Source organism: Rattus norvegicus, chromosome 7 (assembly GCF_036323735.1).
Source record: "Rattus norvegicus strain BN/NHsdMcwi chromosome 7, GRCr8, whole genome shotgun sequence".
Classification (NCBI taxonomy): Eukaryota; Metazoa; Chordata; class Mammalia; order Rodentia; family Muridae; genus Rattus; species Rattus norvegicus.
In genome coordinates, this window is record NC_086025.1 from 134,676,615 (window position 1) to 134,701,437 (window position 24,823).

A 24,823-nucleotide genomic window follows, 5' to 3' on the forward strand; every position below is an offset into this window, starting at 1 on the left:
TCAGCTATCATTGCAGAGAAGAGAGGTAAGATTGTAATAGCTAAAATTTATGAATATTTCTATCAGAAACATGTTTGCTCGACGTAATAGGACCATTGTACACATGATAAGAGCGCAGCAGTTGGGCTAATCTTCTTGCACATTGCCCCAGGTAGTCCTGTCTCTATTTCCAGAAGGATAGAATACTGTGTGGGCCACCATAAGAGTCCACTTTGTGAACTTAATAGTCATGCAACTGAACCACAACTACAGCCCCTTTATATTTTACATTTACATTTTCATTTATTTCATATGTAATGCACACATACTACATGATTTAAATTTTATTTAACCCACTCTACACATGGTCCTGTTGTGCTCTTTTCTATATACTATTTTCCCTGTCAGTGATTTTTCTGTTATCTCCCATGTATGCACTTGTCATAAGAAGGCTTAGATTTCAGATATGGAAACTATTTTTGTTTATGTTGAGGAATTCTGGGAGAGAGTGAAGAGAAACCAGGGTGGGAAGCTTCCAGTGCTGTTAGCAGAGCAGTGAACATTGTAACAAGCAGAGATTGATGCCTACGGCTTCAGAAACAGCAGCAAACCAAGGAAAACATCTATTGGTCTGTGTACTTGTGGGTCAGATGCTGGATGATATTTGAGGGGACAATGTGCTGAAGGAGTCCTGCGAAGGATTCAAGCAGAAAAACCTCACACTAGAGCTGAGGTTGACCTGCTCTCTCAGGAGTTAAACCAGGAGTGAAACTAACACACCTGGTCAGCCTCATGCAAACCAAAATACTGTGCATATCCATGATGGGGGACTAAATGTATTAGAAGGAAGACAATAATATCGTGATGCATGTACAATTTATAAAATGAGAATCTCAGGTTTGAAAGCGTCTGACCTCCCTGATTTTGACTAGCTTGTGTGTTTGCAGTATTTCCTAGTTGTAGATGTTATTGTTGGAATGCTTAGCAGCGCCTGAACACTTCCTTGACTTTCTGCTGTCTTTTTAGAGCATTTTTCCAAAATGCTATTTCAGGTCAGAAGGAGGAAATGTTTCCTGCAATTGTGGCTGCATGTCAGGCAAGTTTCTTCATCATGGAGGAAACTTTTACTCTAAAACAAATGCCTTATTCTCTTGTCAAAGCCCTCGCGGTTGCTGTAAGCTTCTCCACCCACATGCAGTGGCTCTGTGATCTGCTGGTGATCACATCAGAGGATCCTCCCTGTTAATTCCTCCTAAGGGCGGCTAGGAAGGAGGGTCCGGTCACAGCTGGAGATTATGTTCTCACTGAGAGAAAGCTACTCATGGGGCAAGGCAAGCTGAACTGACATTTGTTGAAAATCTCTAAAGAAAGGGAGTTAAACACCTTGGAAATGGATGCATTAAAATTATCCATAGGTAAATGAAGGAAACAAAGGCTCCACCAAAAGTCTTTCGATTCGAGAGTGGAGGAATAGGTGAGGGTTTGGAGAGAAGACATTTTGGATGGACTAGTGCGTGGAAACTTAAAAGGAAATGTGATGAAATACTGTTTTATTTAAAAGAATATTAAAATAAATTTAAGGTGTGAACTTAAACAGCAATGTGTGAACAAATGGAGACATACACGGCTAGCACAGGGAACCGTGAAGGCACCTTGTCTAGAAAGGCCATAGATTTTGTGTATACAAAATATTGACAACAAAAATGCACACACAAGAGGTCATTGTTTATAAATCTGCTTTATTTAGCAAATATAAGGAAACAAAGAGCATCAAGAAAAGCAAAGACATCACATGAGCACAGATTCTACATCACAGGACCAGTGACTGGGCAGTCACAGTTACTTACAAAAAGGTTTATGATGTTGAAAAATGGGGTTTCACAGGCCATTGAAAACTAAAAAAGAGGTGCTCATTTCTTGAGTAGGACCCAGACAATGATTCCAAGAATTAAAATGACAGAGACACCCTTTCACAGGCAGCCTCAGTGTTAGAGGTAGAGAGGCAGGAGCCTGGAAACCAAATACAACATGAAGCACCAAGTGTGTGTGAATCATGATGTGAGCTCAGAGCATGACTATCAAGGGATGAGCAGTGGGGACAGAGAGATGGGCACAAGGACACAATTTCCTCAGCACAAGAAGACAGCAGAGGTTGGTGTCTAGCAAGGAGAAGGCCCTGAGCACAGGGCTCTGAGCAAAGGGCTCTGCAGCCATGATATCTGGTATCAGGGTAAAGCTCTAAGAGACAGAATTCATGGCCTGTAGCTCTTCCTGGTGGAGGAGGTGGTGGTGTACTTGATGGTGGAAGAGCTGCCACCAGAGGAGCTGAGTCCACTGCTGATGCCTCTGCCACTGCCAGCACTGAAGCCACCTCCAATGCTGTGGCTACCACCATAGGAGAAGCTGCTGCTTCCTCCCAGGCCTATGCTGCTGCTGGCACCACCTGCACTGCCATAGCTGCTGGACACGGTGGACTGCACCACGGCTGTGAAGGAGGAAGAGGACAACAAAGATATGGTGAGCACAGTGTGACCAGCTGATGCAGTCACAAAGGATGGGAAAGTGGGGGCTGGTATGGAGGATACTTACAGATGTTGACTGGTCCAACGCCCTCACCATTCAACCTAGGAGAGGAAAGCAGCAGGCAAGTGAGAAATGGGCAGACATCACCTTAGACCCAATGGGAAACCTCAATCTGGTGAAGATTCAGGGAGAATCCCTTAGAAAGAGCTTTTTGTGGCTGTGGTTTTGGTTTTTCTTTTTAATATTTCTTTACTGATTCTATGCATTTGAGTTCGACTGTTTTCAGATACTCAAGGAAAAGGTATTGGATCCCAGTAGAGACAGCTGTGAGCCACCCTGTAGGAGCTGAGAATTTCCCTCAGTAATTCCAGAAGAGCACTCAGTGCTCTTAAACACTGGCCCAACGCTCCAGCCCAGCAAACGGTTTCCTGAAGGGACCAGGGTGGCCACAGCCAGTGCTCCCTCCTCTCCTGCTCAGTGATGGCATCATGGAGGAGTCCTCAGGGATTGGAGTCCATACTCACCTGCACTCCTCTCCTTCCAGCAACGTCCTGTAGGTGGCGATCTCCACATCGAGGGCCAGCTTGACATTCATGAGGTCCTGGTACTCCTTCAGCAGCCTGGCCATGTCCTGCTTGGCCTTCTGCAGGGCGTCCTCCAGCCCTTCCAGCTTGCCCCTGGCATCCTTCAGGGCCATCTCCCCACGCTGCTCAGCCTCGGCAATGGCAGCTTGCAGGTTGGCAATCTGGGCAGAGACAGCAACAAATGCAATTGTGGAGAGCACATCTCTACAGAGCCTGAGCCACACCCATCGGTTTCCAATGAGCAAGGGCTAGAGGACAGCAACAGGGCCAGCGTCCCCTCCATTTCTCTGAGTACCCACCTGCTTCTTCACGTGGTCGATCTCAGACCTCAGCCTCTGGATCATGCGATTGATCTCAGAGATCTCCTGCTTGGTGTTGCGCAGGTCGTCCCCGTGTCTGCCAGCTGTGATCTGCAGCTCCTCATACTGAAGTCAATGGAAGAGAGAACATTTGTGTGACTGTCACATGCAGAAGCAAATCCACCTCTAAGTGTCACGCACTTTCGTGGATGAGTTGACTTTTCCTCATGAGAAGCTTTAGGAGACCTCAGACTCCATAGCTCCCTCAGGAAGAGGAAATGTTTTCTAGTGTCTCCTGAGGACTGGTGTTCAGAGAACAGCTCAAGCAGAGAAAGAGAGAGCATTGAACGCATTAATGGGAACTTCAGTTCTTCTCTGTGTTCTTTATCATCATTCTATAACCCAAGTATAGTACATTTGCTGTGAGAACACCCCAGATTCTCTTCCATGGGTGTCCAATATTAAATCAGAAACTTATGGAGTCCAGGATGGTTCCCACACATCCTGATCTGCCTCTAACCCAGGACTCACTTTTGTCTGGTACCAGGACTCAGCCTCAGCCCGACTTCTCTTTGCAATTTCCTCATACTGGGCCTTGACCTCAGCAATGATGCTGTCCAGATCCAGGCTGCGGTTGTTGTCCATGGAGAGGACCACAGATGTGTCTGAGATGTGGGTTTGCATCTGAGACAGTTCCTGCAGAACAGAAAGAAATGAGGTCATCTTTGTCTTTGATGACCACTGAGGTCCAACGCTTTGCGTGGAAAAGAAAGAAAGAGTGGAGAGGGGAGAGAAGCTGGGGAGATAAGGGCTCTTACTGCTTCATAGAGAGCTCTCAGGAAGTTGATCTCATCTGTTAGACTGTCTGCCTTGGCTTGCAGTTCAACCTTGTTCATGTAGGCAGCATCTACATCCTGAAGAAACCATTAACACGGAATCTGGTCAATTCTCTTAAGCTCACCTCTGTCTTCCCAATTCACCTCTGTCTTCAAGACCATTCATTATTTCTCTTGAATGGCATGGACAGGCAAACCATGTCTTTCCTTTAGCAGAGAAACTCATCCCTAGAATTGGTGAGCTCACCTTCTTCAGGGTCACGAATTCATTCTCTGCTGCTGTGCGCCTGTTAATTTCATCCTCATACCTACAAGAGGACAGTTGCATCAGATTGGAGCCAGTGCGCGTATGGCATTAGTGGTGGCCTCTGACCCAGATGCCATTTCTATAACATGTGTTCTTTAAACACTTGTGATTAAAAGGTGTGTTTTTATTAAATAACTCATTCCTTTTCTGGTCCTCAATGTCCTATAACCCACCTTGGTCCAAGGCTTTTGCTCCCTCCCAAGAAATTATAACTTTCCTCTCTGTTAGTATGATTTCTTGAATCATAGAACCCTTGTCCCTTGTCTACATTTGGGCTTCCATCGTTATAAAGTTGGGAGACTGGGTTCCTCCTCCCTTGTAACTCACTTGCTCTTGTAGTCCTCCACTGTGCCCTGCATGTTCCTCAGTTCTGAGTCCAGGCGACCCCTCTGTCCAAGGATGTTGTCTAGCTCTTTGCGGAGGTCGTTGATGTATTGCTCAAACAAAGTCTCCAGACCCTGCCTCACGGTCTTGGTGCCCTGCTCCTGCAGCAGGGCCCACTTGGTGTCCAGGACCTTGTTCTGCTGCTCCAGGAACCGCACCTGGATGGGTAGAATGTAAGAGGAAGAAGTTTGAGTTTCCTCCTTCTGTGACCCCTTGACTGGTGTGTATGTCCTCTCAGGCTCTCTATCTAGACCCATTCATTGTAGCTAGAACCTGGTCCGGGTCTGAAACAAACAATCCAGATTGAAGGTCCCAATACCATCTCTCTAAGGAAGGCACAGTTCCCTTGCAGGGTGATGGGAGCCAAATGTGACTTTTTATATTGTGTGGCAGCTTTAGTAGAACTAGCATTGCTCTCCATATAGATGGAGTGCTGTCATCTGTCCTGTGAGTCTTTAGGTCATCTATGTCCAAATGTATCAGACACCTTTATGTGGCAACCTCTGGAGGAGAGGAACTCTGACCCTGATTTCCAGATCCCCATGTAACTGAAGGGAGCACAAACAAGACAGAGGATCAACTAGGAACAAAGGCAACATCTGAGCCAAGCCTGAAGCCTCTTCCCCCCACCTCCGTTCAGCATTCAGTGCAGACACACAGGCTGCTCTAGGAAGCACCATGTCTCACCTTGTCGATGAAGGAGGCAAACTTGTTGTTGAGGGTCTTGATCTGCTCCCTCTCCTCAGTCCTGACCCGCTGGATGGTGGGGTCGATTTGCAGGTTCATGGGTGTGAGGAGGCTCTGGTTGATGGTGACCTCTTGGATGCCTCCAGGTGGGCAAACTGGGAAGCCGGCTCCCCCATAGCCACCACCAAAGCCAGCTCCAGCACCAAAGCCAAGGCTACCTCCAGCTCCTCCTCCATAGCCGAAGCTGCCTCCGAACCGGCCGCCATAGCCTCCTCCAATGCCACAGCTGCCCCCTCCGATGGAGATCCTCTGGGAGCTGCCCACACCACAGAGACTCCTGCTGCCAAAGCCAGCTCCTCCACACACTGCACGGGAGCCACCGCTGCCCCTGGAGCGGCACACAGACACACTGCTGAAGCCAGAGCGGTTGAGCCCAGGCAGTCTGGCTGAGCCCGCACTGAAGCCACGGTGGCTGGTTTGACTCCGGATGACGGTTTTGGTAGACATGGTTCTGTGAGATGAGAGGCAGTAGAGGAGAAGTGGAGAGAGGCAGGGCAGAGCTGAGGAGGTGAGTGTGCTGAGCTCCGGGCAGCGGCTTATATATGGTACACAAGGGCTGGGCTTGGGCCTGAGGTGAGGTTGCTGAGTGGGTAGGGCAGGGCTTTAGAGACAGTGAGGTCACACCTAGATTACTTGAAAATGTTATGAAATATTCATGTTGCAGTTTTAGTTTCCTTCAGTTAGGGAAAATGCTTCTGCCTCCAGTTTTGATCACTACAACAGTTCTTCACTCCCAGGACCTCAGAGTTAGTCATCAACTCTACAAAGGTTTTTCATGTCCTCTTGAATGTGCTGACAGCCTGCTCCCAGCCTGTCTCTTCTCCCATGGGGATTCTGGAGACCTGCTGTCGTTTGCAGCCATTAGAAAGAGCATAACTCACCTTTAGAGGTTAGGATATGAAGTATAATCAGTTTTCCTTTGCAGGAAAAGTCAGTCACACATTTGTCCCATACCTCTGTAACCCTTTTAAGACAGGCGGCTCACAACCAACCCTTGCTTCCTCCTTCCATTCAATTCACTCAACCACCTAATGGTATTTGAAAGGAGATCTCAGAGAACATATAATACCTCTAGTATATATTTCAATATTACATATAAAATAAGGCTTCTTTTTATACCTGTAGGAGTGACAAATGCCTTTTTAAAAATACTTGCATATTTATTCAGTTTCCTTTAACAATGGTGTTGAAGTCTGTGAAGCTGGCTCACTACTGAGGAGCACTGGTTTCTCTTGCAGAAACCTGAGTTCACTTCCCAGCACCCACATCATAGGCTGCAAACATCTGTAACTCCAGAGACTGGGAATTCCATGTCTGTTCTGCCCTCTAAGGACAGAAAAGACAGGTGCGGTAAATGTTCTCAACTTCGTGAAAATTCTCCTACACATAAAATATTCAAATAAATGTAACCACGGGAGTAATGGTTTTTCTACAACCTGGTTAGCATTATTGACTTTCAAGTTTTGATTGTTCATATTTAAAAATACTTTTTGCTCTTCTTTTATTTAAGCCGTAGATCTGAAACAGTTCTAATATTAATTCTCCTATATATTTTTCTCCTCATATGTTAAAAAAATTGTATGTGTCTTTTGGCTGGATGAACAATGAAAATCACGTGTGCACCTGGATCCCTTGGAGGTTGCAGAGTGAGTCAGATCCCTTCGAGCCGGAGTTGTGAGCTCCGAGTCATAGTGTGGGATGTAGGAATTGAACCCAGGACCGCTGGAAACCAGACAGTGCTCTTTACCACTGACAAATCGTTCTGATGCCTCTGCTGGTAACTCCTGTGTCCAGGAATCCGGATCAGCTTTAATCCAGATCCAGTCTTTAGTGCGTCAGCTGCTGCTTTTCCACTGAGTTACCTTTGCTTTCTCCTTGCTGCCGGCTGCTTTGGACGTCACAGTGTCTACACTGTCTTCTGTAAACTGACAGTCATTAAATCACGAGCAATAAGAGCTACAGAAACCTGTCAGATGTGGTGAACTGACAGCAGTTCATTCAGCTATCCTGGATTTTCGAGTGTCCATAGAGAAAGTAAAAGTTTTCCTCTCAAAGTCTGTGAAGAACTGTGCTGGGATTTTGACAAGGCTTGCACTGTATCTGTTCATTCCTTTTGGTAGGATGTTCCTTTTCCTGTGTTAATCCTACTGACTCCCTAGCCTGGGAGGTCTTTTCATCCTCTGATGTCTCCTTCACTTTCTGACTTCAGCACCCTAAAGTTTCTATCGCAGGTGGGATTGGTCTTTTCCTCGGGATGGGTCTCAGGTTGGACCAGTCACTGCCTGGCCAATGTCTCATCTCTGCTCCTTCTTTGTCCACGCCCTTCATGTGGACAGCACACACTTGGGGTTGAAGCTTTTGTGGGTATTTTGGTGTCCTTATCCCTCCACTGAGAGTCCTGCCTGACTACAGGAAGGAAGGAGCCACTTCAGGCTCCATATCCCCCAGTGCTAGGAGTCTCAGCTAGACTCACCCTCATAGACTTCCTGGAAGCTCCCCCAACCCAGGTCTCTGGCTTGTCCTAGAGATGTACCCCCCCCTCATGCTCCACCTCCATTCCTGCCTGCCTCCCAGTTCCCCTCACACTCCTGGTCCTCTCTCCCCTACTCTTCCTAGTCTGATCCCCTCCCTTCCTGGGGAGTTCTTCTAACACTCTGCAGGCTCCCATATTGTCCAGTGGCCTTTGCCTTACTGAAACATTTACATTTCTGAGGTCCCATTTACTAATTGTTCATGCTAGTGCCTGAGCTATTACTGTTCTGTTTTCCTTTTTTCCCCCCAGGAGGTTGTCTCTTGTATCAATGTGCTCAAGAATATTCCCTAATTTTCTTATATTAGATGTTGTGTATGTGGTTGTGTTCTTTGATTCTCTTGGACTTGAGTTTTGTGCAGGGTGATAAGTACAGATCTGATAGTTTTCTTCTATTCACAGAAATCCAGTTACAGCCACACCACTTGTTGAAGATGCTTTTTTTTTATTCCATTGCATGGTTTTGGCTTCTTTGGCAAAAAATCGTGTATCCATAGGTGTGTGGGTTTGTTTTGGAGTCTTTGATTCATATCCATTGATCAGCCTCTCTGTTTCCTTACCAATACCCTACACATTTTATTACAATTGCTTTGTAGTGGAGATTGAAACCAGGAATGGTGATGCGTACAGAAGTTCATTTATTGTACATCATGGTTTTAACTATGCTGTGGTTTTTGTATTTCCATATGAATTGAAAGTTGTTCTTTAAAGGCCTGTAAAGGGATTTTGATAAGAAGTGCATTGAATCTGAAGACTGCTTTTATTAAGATGCTTATATTTACTGTGTTAAGCCTGACTGAGTGTGGGAGGTCTGCCCTCTTCTAACGTCTTGTACAAATAGTTTCCTCAGATACTTGAGCTTCTTGTCATACAGACCTTTCACTTGCTTGTTAGAGTCATACCAAGATATTTTGTAGCATTTGTCGCTGTTGTGAAGGGTGATGGTTCCCTGATTTTTTTTCCTCTCAGCCTGCTAATTGTTTGTACAAAGGAGGTCATTTATTCTTTTTGTTTTCTGTTAATTTTCCATCCATCAACTTTGGTGAACGTGATTAACAGGTGTAGGAGTTGTCTGGAAAAGTCTTGTGGGTCACTAGTGTGTAGTATCCTATCATCTGTGAATAGCAATACTTTGACTTCTTCCACTCCAATTTGTACCAACTTGATCTCCATTACTTGTCCAATTGCCCTGGCTGGAACTTCAAGTCCTACACCGAAGACATACGTAGAGCATAGACAGGCTTGTCTCGTCCCTGATGTTAGTGAAAATGCTTAAAGTTCCTTTCCATTTAATACAATGTTGGCTGTTGGCTTGAAGCACATGGCCCTTATTGTGTGTGTGCCTCATGTCCCTGATCTCCCCAAAACATGATGAGATGTTGGGTTTTATCAGAAAGCATTTTTAAAGCTTTGAATGTGATGATCATGAAATATTTTAACTAACTTTGTTCATGTGGAGGATTATTTTGGTGGATTCTCATATATGGAACCAACTTGTATCCCAGGGATGAAGCCTACTTGTTCACAGTGGATGATGTTTTTGATGTGATTTTTGATTCAGTTTGCAAGCGTTTTATTGAGCACTGTTGCATCAATCTCCATAAGGGAAATTGCTCTGAAATTCTCTTTGTTGAGTGTTTGTGTGATATGAGTATCAGGGTGACTGTGGCCTCATAGCATGAGTTTAAACATATTATTTCCGTTTCTATTTTGTGGAATAGGTTGAGGAGTATTCGTATTCGCTCTTCTTTGAAAACCTGGCATAATTCTGCGTGAAAACAATTTGGCCCTGGCCTTTATGGGGGCAGGGATAGTGTATTGAGACTTTTAATGGCTAATTGTATTTCATTAGGAGTTATTGGACCATACATTCTTTTCTTGATCTTGATTTAACTTTGGTAAGTGGAGTCTATCCAGAAAATTCTCATTTCATTCAGATTTTCCAGTTTGTGGAGTAAGGTCTTTGAAGTAAGACCTAATGATTCTTAAGATTTCCCTAGTGTCTGTTGTTATGTCTCCCTTTTCATTTCTGATTTTCTTACTCTGGATACTGTCTCTCTGCCTTTTAGTTACTTTGCTAAAGTTTGGTCTATCTTATTGATTCTCTCAAAGAATCATCTCTTGGGCTTCTTGATTCCTTTTCTTGTTCTCTTTGTTGATAATTTATTGACTTCAGAACTGAGTTTGAGTATTTCCTGCTGTCACTCCTCTTGGTTGTGTTTGATTCTTTTTGTTTTAGAAGTTTCATATGTGCAGATGAGGTGCTAGTATGAGATCTCTCCAATTTGCTTATGAAGGCACATATTACTATAAAATTTCCTCAGCACTGCTTTCATTGTGTCCCATAAGTTTACGTGTGCCCTCCCTCCTTTTTCATAGAATTCTAGAAAGTCTTTAATTCCTTCCAGTGGTTATAGATTAGAGAGTTGTTCAGTATCCCTGACTTGTAGGCTTTCTTTGTTTCTGTTGTTGTTGAAGTCTAGAGTCAATCCACAGTATTCTGATAAGATGCAAGGTTTTATTTCAATTGTCTTGTATCCATTTAGCCTTGCTTTGTGCCCAATAATATCCTCAAATATGGAGACTGTTCCTCCAGGTGCCGAGAAGAAAGTATATTCTTTTGTGTTTAGGTGAAATGTTAAATAAAAATCTTTGGCTCCAGGTAGAGAGCTTGACAGATTGATATATTTTGGGCTAAAGTCCTGGTTTGATATGTTGCTTATTGATATTGGAATTGATAGAAGGTAATGGCAGATGACTAAATATTCTGCTCTGTGTATTTACAGGTTGTTATTAATGTCCTTAAGGGATGGATGGTACTGGGCTTTGTATGTCTATGTGGGCAATTATATCTTGCCATTTGGATCAAAGATTATTGTGTTGTGTGTTCTTTTATGTGACAGATAGAGTGTAGGCAAATGTAAGGCAGCTGGAGACACTGGGCTGCCGCCGAGTTGGGATGTGTTTCCGCCATCTTGGGGCATTGCAGTGTAGACCTAGCGAGGTAAAAGACAACCATACTTTTTTTTATTTTTTATATTTTACAACAACAGATGGCTAACCAACCTGTGGGCAAGAATCCACTAGTAATCCTAACAGTTGGGAGAAAGTTTTTATTTTCGAAGTAAGAGGAGGCCAGCGCCATGTTAAGTCATGTGATATCTCAAGTGTGGGAATTTAACAAAGAAACAGGGAAGCAGCCTGGGCTGGCAGGCTGTAGGCCCCGTGCTGTGTGATAAGTAATGGCAGATCAGAGAGTTAGAGATTAAAAGCTGCTTTTTTAAAGAAAGGTGTTTAGAAAGTCTTTCAGGATTCTCATATTCCTTCTAACGTGGGCTCCACGGGTATTTTGGGTTGAAATCCTTGTAAGACAAGCTACTTCTTGATGACGGGTATTATTAAAAGGTGATTAAGTTTTTTTTTTTAGATAGAAGAGAGTAAAGAGATTACCTGAATCATGTGGGGATTTTGACCCATGGTTCAGAACTTAGATAGGGAAAAATTAGTCACTAACTCCAAGTATAGTGTTTTGATAAATGTCTGTAACACCAGGCAGAGTGAATTCAGACATATATCATAGGAGTTATTACGGTTAAATAAATTTCTGTGGCTCCGGGTAGAGAGCTTAACAGATGGATATATTTTGGGCGAAAGTCCTGATTTTAAGTTGCTTATTGATATTAGAATTGATAGAAGGTGTTTAAGTTTGTTTTAAGGAGAGTACAGAGATTACCCGAATCACGTGGGGATTTTTATCCATGGTTCGGAACCTAGGGAAATATTAGTCACTGACTCCAAGTAGAGTATTGTGATATTTACAAGTTATTAAGGTTAAATAAAAATCTTTGGCGCCAGGTAGAGAGCTTGACAGATTGATATATGTTGGGCTAATGTCCTGGTTTGATATGTTGCTTATTGATATTGGAATTGATAGAAGGTATTGGGTTTGTTTTATGAATCACCCTGCTAAAAGCCACATGGCTCGTTGATGCCAGCTAGCAAGGGTTTGTAGTTACTTTTGATATTTACCACAACAGGAAACTCAGATTCTCTTAACATGGGCTCCACGGGAATTGTGGGTTCATTTCCTGATATCATAGAGTACAAAAGCCTATCAGGCTCATTGTTTAGCTTACTTCCTTTTATAAAAATTGCTTAACCTTCATAATGGGGGTGACATTGAGTTTATGGTTGTATTATTACTCTGTGAGAGAGTCCAAGACATAAGCTTTTCTGGTTACAGACTAAGGAACACAGTATTTGGGGAGAAATATTTTGTCTTTGTGTTTTTAAAAAGTATGATTAGGCTCTGGAAACATCACAGATTCATACTGATCAGATTTGATAGAGGTAGACCACCTGAAAAAATTGATTCAGGAGAATCAAACAAAGGGTATCTCGATTCTAAACTTTTGTCTTGAGACTTATATTTTACAGAGTGCACCTACTTGGATTCCTGGTCCCAAGGACTTTCAGCTGGGTCCAGTCAGGACACATCCAGCTACAGCATTTGCTTCATTCTTCCTACCCATACCCCCAAGGATATCTCAATGCCCATGTGCAGCTTGAGGTGTCATCACCCCTATTCCATGGACTTTTGGGGGGTTGAAAATGGTTATTCTAAAGTTGTTTTTATGAGGAATTTAAATTGGTTGTAATTTAACAGGGAGGAATTAGATAGATTGAATTGTACAGTCACAATCTCATTTGGTAATTTAGCTTAAATCATATCTTTGTTTTGGTATAGAATTTATTTGATACAGTTTAATAGTACAAGGTTTAGGGGGCTGGAGAGATGGCTCAGCAGTTCAAAGCACTGACTGCTCTTCCAGAGGTCCTGAGTTCAATTCCCAGCAACCACGTGGTGGCTCACAACCATCTGTAATGGGATCTGATGCCCTCTTCTGGTGTATCTGAAGACAGCTACAGTGTACTCATATGTGAAATAAATAAATCTTTAAAAAAAAAAAAAGTACAAGGTTTAGAGCCAGTCCGTTGATTACACATGTGAGTTAATGCCAAATAGCAAATTCATGGCTCTGACTTTTAAGAGTACTTTCAAGATAATATTTAGGATATGAAGACAATAGTGCAGATTACCTTATCAAAAACGTCAAAAATTCACAAAATTTGAGATTTAAAGTTATTTATCTTTTGTTGAGACATATCTACTCCTAACAGTTCCCCTTTGGCAGATTTAATGAAGAATTTGAACATCTCTACCTCCAGATGAGGCAAAACTGCCTGTTTCATCTGCAGACTAATACTGTCCAGAAAAGGACAAATTATGCAGAATAGTTGATTATTAAATCCTGCCAAAACAGGGTGATCAGCCCTTAAAAATCTGCATTTCAAGAGGCTGTCAGTTGATTTTGGGCAAGAAGGCTGAAGACTTGGGCTCACATGCTGCTAACAGAGGACTGTGCTGGTGGAAATTTGTCTCTACAACCTCTCAGTTCTGGAAGCTATGTTAGACTTCCTATGTGTATAGATGTTTGGTCATTCAAAGATTTCTGACGGGGTTGAAGACTGGTAGTTTTGTAACCAACCCAAGCTGTTTAGCATTGAGAAAGATAATAAATTTGAAAGGGTGGTTTTACAGATGGCATATGATCTCAAACCAGGATACAACTCAGGTATAGAGTTCTAGTCTTTTAGGATAGGTGACAAGGTGCTTTAAGTAATGGACAAAATTGATGGACTGGATGTTGAGTGTGTCCTATGTTTTATAAATCGTAGAATGGTAATAATTGTACTCAATTTATATATAAGTGAAAAGGCCTTTTTACTGGAAAAAAGGGGGAAATGTTGTGGTTTGCCCTGGAGTTATCTGTATTTTGATGCTAATTCCAGAGCCCCAAGGTCAGCTGACTAGTCAAGTACTCAGGACTCAGATGTCTTCAGCAGAAACTTCTCCCCAATAAATTTGTAAAATACAGGTGAGGTGCAGGTACAAGATAGAAGGAGGCCTGTCATTGGAGGAGAAGGAAGGATGGGTGGGAGAGAAGTTTGAAGGAAGAGGAGGAGACTGGAACAGGAAAGAAGAAGAGACAGGAGGGAGAGGGTGAGAAGCCATGGGAGATGACTTTAAGATTCTGCTCTGTGTATTTACAGGTTGTTATTAAAGTTCTTAAGGGATGGATAGAACTGCATTTTGTATGCGTAGGGGAGCAATTATATCTTACCATTTGGGTCCAAAATTATCTATAAGTAAACGAAGGAAATAAACATTCCAACAAAAGACTACCAACTTGAGAATGGAGGAAAAGGTGAGGGTTTGGAGGGAAGACATTTTGGATGGAATAGTTGTTGGAAAATTAATGGGGAATGTGATGGAATATTACTTTATTTTAAAGAATATTAAAATAAATTTAAAATGTGAACTTAACTTTAAACAGCAGTGTGCTAACAATGGAGACATAAATTCTGGGAGAGGGAACAGTAATGGCACCTTGTCGAGACAGGCCACAGATTTGGTGTATACAAAATATTGACAACAAAAATGCACACACAAGAGGTTATTATTTATAAATCTGCTTTATTTAGCGAATATAAGGAAACAAAGAGCACCAAGAAAAGCAAAGACATCACTTGAGCACAGATTCTACATCACAGGACCAGTGACTGGGCAGTCACAGTTACTTACAAAAAGGTTTATGATGTTGAAAAATGGGGTTTCACAGGCCATTGAAAACTAAAAAAGAGGTGCTCATTTCTTGAATAGGACCCAGACAATGATTTCAAGAATTAAAATGACAGAGACACCCTTTCACAGGCAGCCTCAGTGTTAGAGGTAGGGAGGCAGGAGCCTGGAAACCAAATACAACATGAAGCACCAAGTGTGTGTGAATCGTGATGTGAGCTCAGAGCATGACTATCAAGGGATGAGCAGTGGGGACAGACAGATGAGCACAAGGACACAATTTCCTCAGCACAAGAAGACAGAAGAGGTTGGTGTCTAGCAAGGAGAAGCCCCAGAGCACAGGGCTCTGAGCACAGGGCTCTGCAGCCATGATGTCTGGGATCAGGGTAAAGCTCTTAGAGACAGAATTCATGGCCTGTAGCTCTTCCTGGTGGAGGAGGTGGTGGTGTACTTGATGGTGGAAGAGCTGCCACCAGAGGAGCTGAGTCCACTGCTGATGCCTCTGCCACTGCCAGCACTGAAGCCACCTCCAATGCTGTGGCTACCACCATAGGAGAAGCTGCTGCCTCCTCCCAGGCCTATGCTGCTGCTGGCACCACCTGCACTGCCATAGCCGCTGGACATGGTGGACTGCACCACGGCTGTGAAGGAGGAAGAGGAAACCACAGATATGGTGAGCACAGTGTGACCAGCTGATGCAGTCACAAAGGATGGGAAAGAGGGGGCTGGTATGGAGGATACTTACCGATGTTGACTGGTCCAACGCCCTCACCATTCAACCTAGGAGAGGAAAGCAGCAGGCAAGTGAGAAATGGGCAGACATCACCTTAGACCCAATGGGAAACCTCAATCTGGTGAAGATTCAGGGAGAATCCCTTAGAAAGAGCTTTTTGTGGCTGTGGTTTTGGTTTTTCTTTTTAATATTTCTTTACTGATTCTATGCATTTGAGTTCGACTGTTTTCAGATACTCAAGGAAAAGGTATTGGATCCCAGTAGAGACAGCTGTGAGCCACCCTGTAGGAGCTGAGAATTTCCCTCAGTAATTCCAGAAGAGCACTCAGTGCTCTTAAACACTGGCCCAACTCTCCAGCCCAGCAAACGGTTTCCTGAAGGGACCAGGGTGGCCACAGCCAGTGCTCCCTCCTCTCCTGCTCAGTGATGGCATCATGGAGGAGTCCTCAGGGATTGGAGTCCATACTCACCTGCACTCCTCTCCTTCCAGCAACGTCCTGTAGGTGGCGATCTCCACATCGAGGGCCAGCTTGACATTCATGAGGTCCTGGTACTCCTTCAGCAGCCTGGCCATGTCCTGCTTGGCCTTCTGCAGGGCGTCCTCCAGCCCTTCCAGCTTGCCCCTGGCATCCTTCAGGGCCATCTCCCCACGCTGCTCAGCCTCGGCAATGGCAGCTTGCAGGTTGGCAATCTGGGCAGAGACAGCAACAAATGCAATCGTGGAGAGCGCATCTCTACAGAGCCTGAGCCACACAAATCGGTTTCCAGTGAGCAAGGGCTAGAGGACAGCAACAGGGCCAGCGTCCCCTCCATTTCTCTGAGTACCCACCTGCTTCTTCACGTGGTCGATCTCAGACCTCAGCCTCTGGATCATGCGGTTGATCTCAGAGATCTCCTGCTTGGTGTTGCGCAGGTCGTCCCCATGTCTGCCAGCTGTGATCTGCAGCTCCTCATACTGAAGTCCATGGAAGAGAGAACATTTGTGTGACTGTCACATGCAGAAGCAAATCCACCTCTAAGTGTCACGCACTTTCGTGGATGAGTTGACTTTTCCTCATGAGAAGCTTTAGGAGACCTCAGACTCCATAGCTCCCTCAGGAAGAGGAAATGTTTTCTAGTGTCTCCTGAGGACTGGTGTTCAGAGAACAGCTCAAGCAGAGAAAGAGAGAGTATTGAACGCATTAATGGGAACTTCAGTTCTTCTCTGTGTTCTTTATCATCATTCTATAACCCAAGTATAGTACATTTGCTGTGAGAAAACCCCAGATTCTCTTCCATGGGTGTCCAATATTAAATCAGAAACTTATCGAGTCCAGGATGGTTCCCACACATCCTGATCTGCCTCTAACCCAGGACTCACTTTTGTCTGGTACCAGGACTCAGCCTCAGCCCGACTTCTCTTTGCAATTTCCTCATACTGGGCCTTGACCTCAGCAATGATGCTGTCCAGATCCAGGCTGCGGTTGTTGTCCATGGAGAGGACCACAGATGTGTCTGAGATGTGGGTTTGCATCTGAGACAGTTCCTGCAGAACAGAAAGACATGAGGTCATCTTTGTCTTTGAAGACCACTGAGGTCTAACGCTTTGCATGGAAAAGAAAGAAAGAGTGGAGAGGGGAGAGAAGCTGGGGAGATAAGGGCTCTTACTGCTTCATAGAGAGCTCTCAGGAAGTTGATCTCATCTGTCAGACTGTCTGCCTTGGCTTGCAGTTCAACCTTGTTCATGTAGGCAGCATCTACATCCTGAAGAAACCATCAACAACATTAGAATCAGGTCAACACTCTTAACCTCACGTCTGTCTTCTCATTCACCTCTCTCTTAAAGACCTTTCATTATTCCTCTGGAATGGCCTGGACAGGCAAGGCCATGTCTGTCCTTTAGGAGAGAAAGCCCTCCCTGTGATTGGTGAGCTCACCTTCTTCAGGGTCACGAATTCATTCTCTGCTGCTGTGCGCCTATTGATTTCATCCTCATACCTACAAGAGGAAAGGTGCATCACGTTGGAACCAGTGCGTGTATGGCATCAATGGCGGCCCCTCACACAGATGCCATTTCTATCACATATCCAATTGAGATTAAAAGGTGTGTTTTTATTAAATACTTCATTCCTTTTCTGTCCCCCAGTGTGCTCTAACACACCTTGGTCCAAGGCTTTTGCTCCCTCCCAATAAATTATAACTTTCCTCTGTTAGTATGATTTCTTAAATTATAGAGCCCTTGTCTACATCTGGACTTCTATCTTTATAAAGTTTGGAGACTGGATTCTTTCTTCTTTGTAACTCACTTGCTCTTGTAGTCCTCCACTGTGCCCTGCATGTTCCTCAGTTCTGAGTCCAGGCGACCCCTCTCTCCAAGGATGCTGTCCAGCTGTCTGCGGAGGTTGTTGATGTATTGCTCAAACAAAGGCTCCAGGTTCTGCCTCACGGTCTTGGTGCCCTGCTCCTGCAGCAGGGCCCACTTGGTGTCCAGGACCTTGTTCTGCTGCTCCAGGAACCGCACCTGGATGGGTGGAATGTGAGAGGAAGAAGTTTCAGTTTCCTCCTTCTGTGACGCCTTGACTGGTGTGTATGTCCTCTCGTGCTCTCTGACTAAACCCATTCAGTGTAGTTAGAACCTGGTCCTGGGTCTGAGACAAACAATCCAGATTGAAGGTCCCAATACCACATCTCTAAGCAAGGAACAGCACCCTTGCAGGGCATTGGCAACCTAACTGTGTGTTTCTATATTGTGTGGCAGCTTAGTAAACCTGGAATTGCTCTCTATGTAAATAGAGTACCGTCATGTGTCCTGTGAGTCTTTAGGTCATCTAAATCCAAATGGATCAGACACCTTTATAAGGTAACCTCTGGAGGAGAGGAACTCTGACCCTGATTTCAAGATCCCCATCAAACTGAAGGGAGCAGAAAGCCAAGAGAGAGGATTAACTAGGAACAAAAGCACCATCTGAGCCAAGCCTGAAGCCTCTTCCCTCCACCTCCGTTCAGCATCCACTGCAGACACACAGGCTGCTCTAGGAAGCACCATGTCTCACCTTGTCGATGAAGGAGGCAAACTTGTTGTTGAGGGTCTTGATCTGCTCCCTCTCCTCAGTCCTGACGCGCTGGATGGTGGGGTCGATTTGCAGGTTCATGGGTATGAGGAGGCTCTGGTTGATGGTGACCTCTTGGATGCCTCCAGGTGGGCAAACTGGGAAGCCGGCTCCCCCATAGCCACCACCAAAGCCAGCTCCAGCACCAAAGCCAAAGCTACCTCCAGCTCCTCCTCCATAGCTGAAGCTTCCTCCGAACCGGCCGCCATAGCCTCCTCCAATGCCACAGCTGCCTCCTCCGATGGAGATCCTCTTGGAGCTGCCCACACCACAGAGACTCCTGCTGCCAAAGCCAGCTCCTCCACACACTGCACGGGAGCCACCGCTGCCCCTGGAGCGGCACACAGACACACTGCTGAAGCCAGAGCGGGTGAGCCCAGGCAGTCTGGCTGAGCCCGCACTGAAGCCACGGTGGCTGGTTTGACTCCGGATGACGGTTTTGGTAGACATGGTTCTGTGAGATGAGAGGCAGTAGAGGAGAAGTGGAGAGAGGCAGGGCAGAGCTGAGGAGATGAGTGTGTTGAGCTCCGGGCAGCGGCTTATATATGGTACACATGGTCTGAGCTGGGTCCTGAGGTGAGGTTGCTGAGTGGGTAGGGCAGGGCTTTACAGACAGTGAGGTCACACCTAGATTACTTGAAAATGTTATGAAATATTCATGTTGCAGTTTTAGTTTCCTTCAGTTAGGGAAAATGCTTCTGCCTCCAGTTTTGATCAGTACAACAGTTCTTCACTCCCAGGACCTCAGAGTTAGTCATCAACTCTACAAAGGTTTTTCATGTCCTGTTGAATGTGCTGACAGCCTGTTCCCAGCCTGTCTCCTGTCCCATGGGGATTCTGGAGACCTGCTGTCGTTTGCAGCCATTAGAAAGAGCATAACTCACCTTTAGAGGTTAGGATATGAAGTATAATCAGTTTTCCTTTGCAGGAAAAGTCAGTCACACATTTGTCCCACACCTCTGTAACCCTTTTAAGACAGGCGGCTCACAACCAGCCCTTGCTTCCTCCTTCCATTCAATTCACTCAACCACCTAATGGTATTTGAAAGGAGATCTCAGAGAACATATAATACCTCTATTATATAATTCAATATTACATAAAAAACAAGGCTTCTTTTTATACCTGAGGGAGTGACAAATGCCTTTTTAAAAATACTTGCATATTTATTCAGTTTCCTTTAACAATGGTGTTGAAGTCTGTGAAGCTGGCTCACTACTGAGGAGCACTGGTTTCTCTTGCAGAAACCTGAGTTCACTTCCCAGCACCCACATCATAGGCTGCAAACATCTGTAACTCCAGAGACTGGGAATCCCATGTCTGTTCTGCCCTCCGAGGACAGCAAAGACAGGTGCGGTAAATGTTCTCACCTTCGTGAAAATTCTCCTACACATAAAATATTCAAATAAATGTAACCACGGGAGTAATGGTTTTTCTACAACCTGGTTAGCATTATTGACTTTCAAGTTTTGATTGTTCAAATTTAAAAATACTTTTTGTTCTGCTTTTATTTAAGCCGTAGATCTGAAACAGTTCACTCTAATTTTAATTCTCCTATATATTTTTCTCCTCATATGTTAAAAAGAATTGCATGTGTCTTTTGGCTGGATGAACAATGAAAACCACGTGTGCACCTGGATCCCTTGGAGGTTGCAGAGTGAGTCAGATCCCTTAGAGCCGGAGTTGTGAGCTCTGAGTCATAGTGTGGGATGTAGGAATTGAACCCAGGACCGCTGGAAACCAGACAGTGCTCTTTACCACTGACAAATCGTTCTGACACCTCTGCTGGTAACTCCTGTGTCCAGGAATCCGGATCAGCTTTAATCCAGATCCAGTCTTTAGTGCATCAGCTGCTGCTTTTCCACTGAGTTACCTTTGCTTTCTCCTTGCTGCTGGCTGCTATGGAGGCCACTGTGTCTACACCGTCTTCTGGAAACTGACAGTCATTAAATCACGAGCAATAAGAGCTACAGCAACCTTTCAGATGTGGTGAACTGACAGCAGTTCATTCAGCTATCCTGGGTTTTTTGAGTGTCCATAGAGAAAGTAAAAGTTTTCCTCTCAAAGTCTGTGAAGAACTGTGCTGGGATTTTGACAAGGCTTGCACTGTATCTGTTCATTCCTTTTGGTAGGATGGCCCTTTTCCTGTGTTAATCCTACTGACTCCCTAGCATGGGAGGTCTTTTCATCCTCTGATGTCTCCTTCACTTTCTGACTTCAGCATCTTAAAGTTTCTATCGCAGGTGGGATTGGTCTTTCCCTCGGGATGGGTCTCAGTTTGGACCAGTCACTGCCTGGCCAATGTCTCATCTCTGCTCCTTCTTTGTCCACGCCCTTCATGTGGACAGCACACACTTGGGGTTGAAGCTTTTGTGGGTATTTTGGTGTCCTTATCCCTCCACTGAGAGTCCTGCCTGACTACAGGAAGGAAGGAGCCACTTCAGGCTCCATATCCCCCAGTGCTAGGAGTCTCAGCTACACTCACCCTCGTAGACTTCCTGGAAGCTCCCCCAGCCCAGGTCTCTGGCTTGTCCTAGAGATGTACCCCCCCCCCTCATGCTCCACCTCCATTCCTGCCTGCCTCCCAGTTCCACTCACACTCCTGGTCCTCTCTCCCCTACTCTTCCTAGTCTGATCCCCTCCCTTCCTGGGGAGTTCTTCTAACACTCTGCAGGCTGCCATATTGTCCAGTGGCCTTTGCCTTACTGAAGCATTTATGTTTCTGAGGTCCCATTTACTAAATGTTCATGCTAGTGCCTGAGCTATTACTGTTCTGTTTTGCTTTTTTTCGTGATGTTTTCCCTTTTATCAATACATTTTAGACTATTCCCCACCTTCTCTTACATTAAATTCTGTGTATCTGGTTGTGTTCTTTGATTCTCTTTGACTTGTGTTTTGTGCAGGGTGATAAATACAGATCAGTCTGCTTCCTTCTATACACAGAAATCCTGTTAGACCAGCACCATTTGTTGAAGATGCTTTCTTTTTTCCATTGCATGGTTTTGGCTTCTCTGGCAAAAATGCATACGTGTGTGGGTTTGTTTGGGGGGTCTTTGATTCATATCCATTGATCAGCCTCTCTCTTTCTATACCAATACCCTACACATTTTATGACAATTACTCTGTCGTAGAGATTGAAACCAGGGATGGTGATGCCTACAGAAGTTCATTTATTGTACATCATGGTTTTAACTATGCTGTTTTTTGTATTTCCATATGAATTGAAAGTAGTTCTTTAAAGGCCTGTAAAGGGATTTTGATAAGAAGTGCATTGAATCTGAAGACTGCTTTTATTAAGATGCTTATTTTTACAGTGTTAAGCCTGACTGAGTGTGGGAGGTCTGCCCTCTTCTAACGTCTTCTACAAATACTTTCCTCAGAGACTTGAACTTATTGTCATAGAGACCTTTCACTTGCTTGTTAGAGTCATACCAAGATATTTTGTAGCATTTGTCGCTGTTCTGAAGGGTGATGGTTCCCTGATTTTTTTTTCTTCTCAGCTTGCTAATTGTTTGTACAAAGGAGGGCAATTGATTCCTTTTGTTTTCTGTTAATTTTCCATCCAGCAACTTTGGTGAACGTGATTAACAGGTGTAGGAGTTGTCTGGAAAAGTCTTGTGGGTCACTAGTGTGTAGTATCCTATCATCTGTGAATAGCAATACTTTGACTTCTTCCCCTCCAATTTGTACCAACTTGATCTCCATTACTTGTCCAATTGCCCTGGCTGGAACTTCAAGTCCTACACCGAAGACATACGTAGAGCATAGACAGGCTTGTCTCGTCCCTGATGTTAGTGAAAATGCTTAAAGTTCCTTTCCATTTAATTCAATGTTGGCTGTTGGCTTGAAGCACATGGCCCTTATTGTGTGTGTGCCTCATGTCCCTGATCTCCCCAAAACATGATTAGACGTTGGGTTTTATCAGAAAGCATTTTTAAAGCTTTGAATGTGATGATCATTAAATATTTTAACTAACTTTGTTCATGTGGAGGATTATTTTGTGGATTCTCATATATGGAACCAACTCGTATCCCAGGGATGAAGCCTACTTGTTCACAGTGGATGATGTTTTTGATGTGATTTTTGATTCAGTTTGCAAGCGTTTTATTGAGCACCGTTGCATCAATGTTCATAAGGGAAATTGCTCTGAAATTCTCTTTGTTGAGTGTTTGTGTGATATGAGTATCAGGGTGACTGTGGCCTCATAGCATGAGTTTAAACATATTATTTCCGTTTCTATTTTGTGGAATAGGTTGAGGAGTATTCGTATTCGCTCTTCTTTGAAAACCTGACATAATTCTGCGTGAAAACAATTTGGCCCTGGCCTTTATGGGGGCAGGGATAGTGTATTGAGACTTTTAATGACTAATTGTATTTCATTAGGAGTTATTGGACCATAGATTCTTTTCTTGATCTTGATTTAACTTTGGTAAGTGGAGTCTATCCAGAAAATTCTCATTTCATTCAGATTTTCCAGTTTGTGGAGTAAGGTCTTTGAAGTAAGACCTAATGATTCTTAAGATTTCCCTAGTGTCTGTTGTTATGTCTCCCTTTTCATTTCTGATTTTCTTAATCTGGATATTGTCTCTCTGCCTTTTAGTTACTTTGCTAAAGTTTGGTCTATCTTATTGATTCTCTCAAAGAATCATCTCTTGGGCTTCTTGATTCCTTTTCTTGTTCTCTTTGTTGATAATTTATTGACTTCAGAACTGAGTTTGAGTATTTCCTGCTGTCACTCCTCTTGGTTGTGTTTGATTCTTTTTATTTTAGAAGTTTTATATGTGCAGATGAGGTGCTAGTATGAGATCTCTCCAATTTGCTTATGAAGGCACATATTAGTATAAAATTTCCTCAGCACTGCTTTCATTGTGTCCCATAAGTTTAAGTGTGCCCTCCCTCCTTTTTCATAGAATTCTAGAAAGTCTTTAATTCCTTCCAGTGGTTATAGATTAGAGAGTTGTTCAGTATCCCTGACTTGTAGGCTTTCTTTGTTTCTGTTGTTGTTGAAGTCTAGAGTCAATCCACGGTATTCTGATAAGATGCAAGGTTTTATTTCAATTGTCTTGTATCCATTTAGCCTTGCTTTGTGCCCAATAATATCCTCAAATATGGAGACTGTTCCTCCAGGTGCCGAGAAGAAAGTATATTCTTTTGTGTTTAGGTGAAATGTTCTGTAGATATCTTTGGGCCCATTTGATTCACAATGTCTGTTAGTTCATTATTATCCTGTTTTGTTTCTGTTTCGGTAACCTGTCCATTGGTTAAGGTAGGGTGTTGAACTCTCCCACCATTAATGTGTGGGGTTTGTTGTCAGCTTTGTGATTGATCCACCGGTTTGGTTTGGTTTTGTCTGTCTGTCTGTTTGTTTGCTTTTTACATATGTGGATGCCCTTGAGTTTTGGGCAAATACGTTCAGAATTGAGAAGTTGTCTTTGGTGGATTTTTCTGTTGATGAGTATAAAGTGTCCTTCTTCATCTCTTATCATTGCTTTTGGGTGAAAGTCTATTTTACTAGATACTAGAATGTCTACTCCTGTAACTTAAATTTTTTAAGAGCTATCTTTAATGATGGTTTTTAAATGCTTTAACTTCCCTCCTAGCACACTGCCCACCAGAAGTAGTAGAAGAGGAAGGATGTGGGGGAAGAGGATCTGTTTAGAAATGGTTGTTTTGGAGCAACTCCTATTTGTTTTTCAGGAACTCATCACTTCAGTTTTCAGGTCAGCAGCGGCAGCTCGATCTACTTGTAAACCAGATATACCAGAAGTCCAGCTCAGTGGAGTCAGGATAGCAAACATAATTCAGCAGCAGGGGCACTACCTAGCACACTCAGCCAGGGCTCGACCTTGGCACTAGTCAATAGGAGGGACCATTGGAAATACCAGAAGAAGTTCTCAGCCATATCTCTCTCAGTGATGTGAAGATCAGCTAAGAAGCAAGGCCAACAAGCATTGTACAGCTTGCTCTATAGGGAAGCCTAGGCCAGCCTCTGTCATGGTCCAACAAGTCATTTTTATACTTCCTGTAGTCATCATGTGTCCTCCTAGGTCTTGTTTCAGCACATGAGTCTCTCTAAGCTGACATCACTCTGCCAATTAGCCCAAGTCCAAGAAAGCAGTAAGAAACTGTAGCATACAATGAGAGGTTCTTGGTGCATTTCTCTCTATGAAGT

The 24,823-nt window shown here is 44.0% G+C and overlaps 2 protein-coding genes across 2 annotated transcripts; both read right to left on the reverse strand.

Moving 5' to 3' along the window:
• Positions 1 to 1,701: 1,701 nt before the first annotated feature.
• Positions 1,702 to 6,139, reverse strand: Krt6c (keratin 6c). The gene is made up of 9 exons (NM_001101007.1): positions 5,600 to 6,139; positions 4,856 to 5,070; positions 4,469 to 4,529; positions 4,204 to 4,299; positions 3,917 to 4,081; positions 3,386 to 3,511; positions 3,027 to 3,247; positions 2,569 to 2,603; positions 1,702 to 2,464 (listed from the first exon to the last, which is right to left on the reverse strand). Exons 1-9 carry the CDS (start codon positions 6,104 to 6,106, stop codon positions 2,232 to 2,234), a joined length of 1,659 nt encoding a protein of 552 aa, NP_001094477.1. The 5' UTR covers positions 6,107 to 6,139; the 3' UTR covers positions 1,702 to 2,231.
• Positions 6,140 to 14,707: 8,568 nt separating this feature from the next.
• Positions 14,708 to 19,161, reverse strand: LOC120093742 (keratin, type II cytoskeletal 6A-like). Its single transcript, XM_039080391.2, has 9 exons — positions 18,598 to 19,161; positions 17,851 to 18,065; positions 17,482 to 17,542; positions 17,213 to 17,308; positions 16,926 to 17,090; positions 16,395 to 16,520; positions 16,036 to 16,256; positions 15,578 to 15,612; positions 14,708 to 15,473 (listed from the first exon to the last, which is right to left on the reverse strand). Exons 1-9 carry the CDS (start codon positions 19,102 to 19,104, stop codon positions 15,241 to 15,243), a joined length of 1,659 nt encoding a protein of 552 aa, XP_038936319.1. The 5' UTR covers positions 19,105 to 19,161; the 3' UTR covers positions 14,708 to 15,240.
• Between the last annotated feature and the right edge of the window lie 5,662 nt (positions 19,162 to 24,823).

Coding starts and splice junctions, on each gene's coding strand:
- Krt6c (NM_001101007.1), bottom strand. CDS start 6,106: ATGTCTACCAAAACCGTCATCCGGAGTCAAACCAGCCACCGTGGCTTC. Junction 3,248..3,385: donor TCGACCACGTGAAGAAGCAG/GTGGGTACTCAG, acceptor GTCTCTGCCCAG/ATTGCCAACCTGCAAGCTGC. Junction 2,604..3,026: donor CTGGAAGGAGAGGAGTGCAG/GTGAGTATGGAC, acceptor TTCCTCTCCTAG/GTTGAATGGTGAGGGCGTTG.
- LOC120093742 (XM_039080391.2), bottom strand. CDS start 19,104: ATGTCTACCAAAACCGTCATCCGGAGTCAAACCAGCCACCGTGGCTTC. Junction 16,521..16,925: donor AGTCCTGGTACCAGACAAAA/GTGAGTCCTGGG, acceptor CATGGACTTCAG/TATGAGGAGCTGCAGATCAC. Junction 15,613..16,035: donor CTGGAAGGAGAGGAGTGCAG/GTGAGTATGGAC, acceptor TTCCTCTCCTAG/GTTGAATGGTGAGGGCGTTG.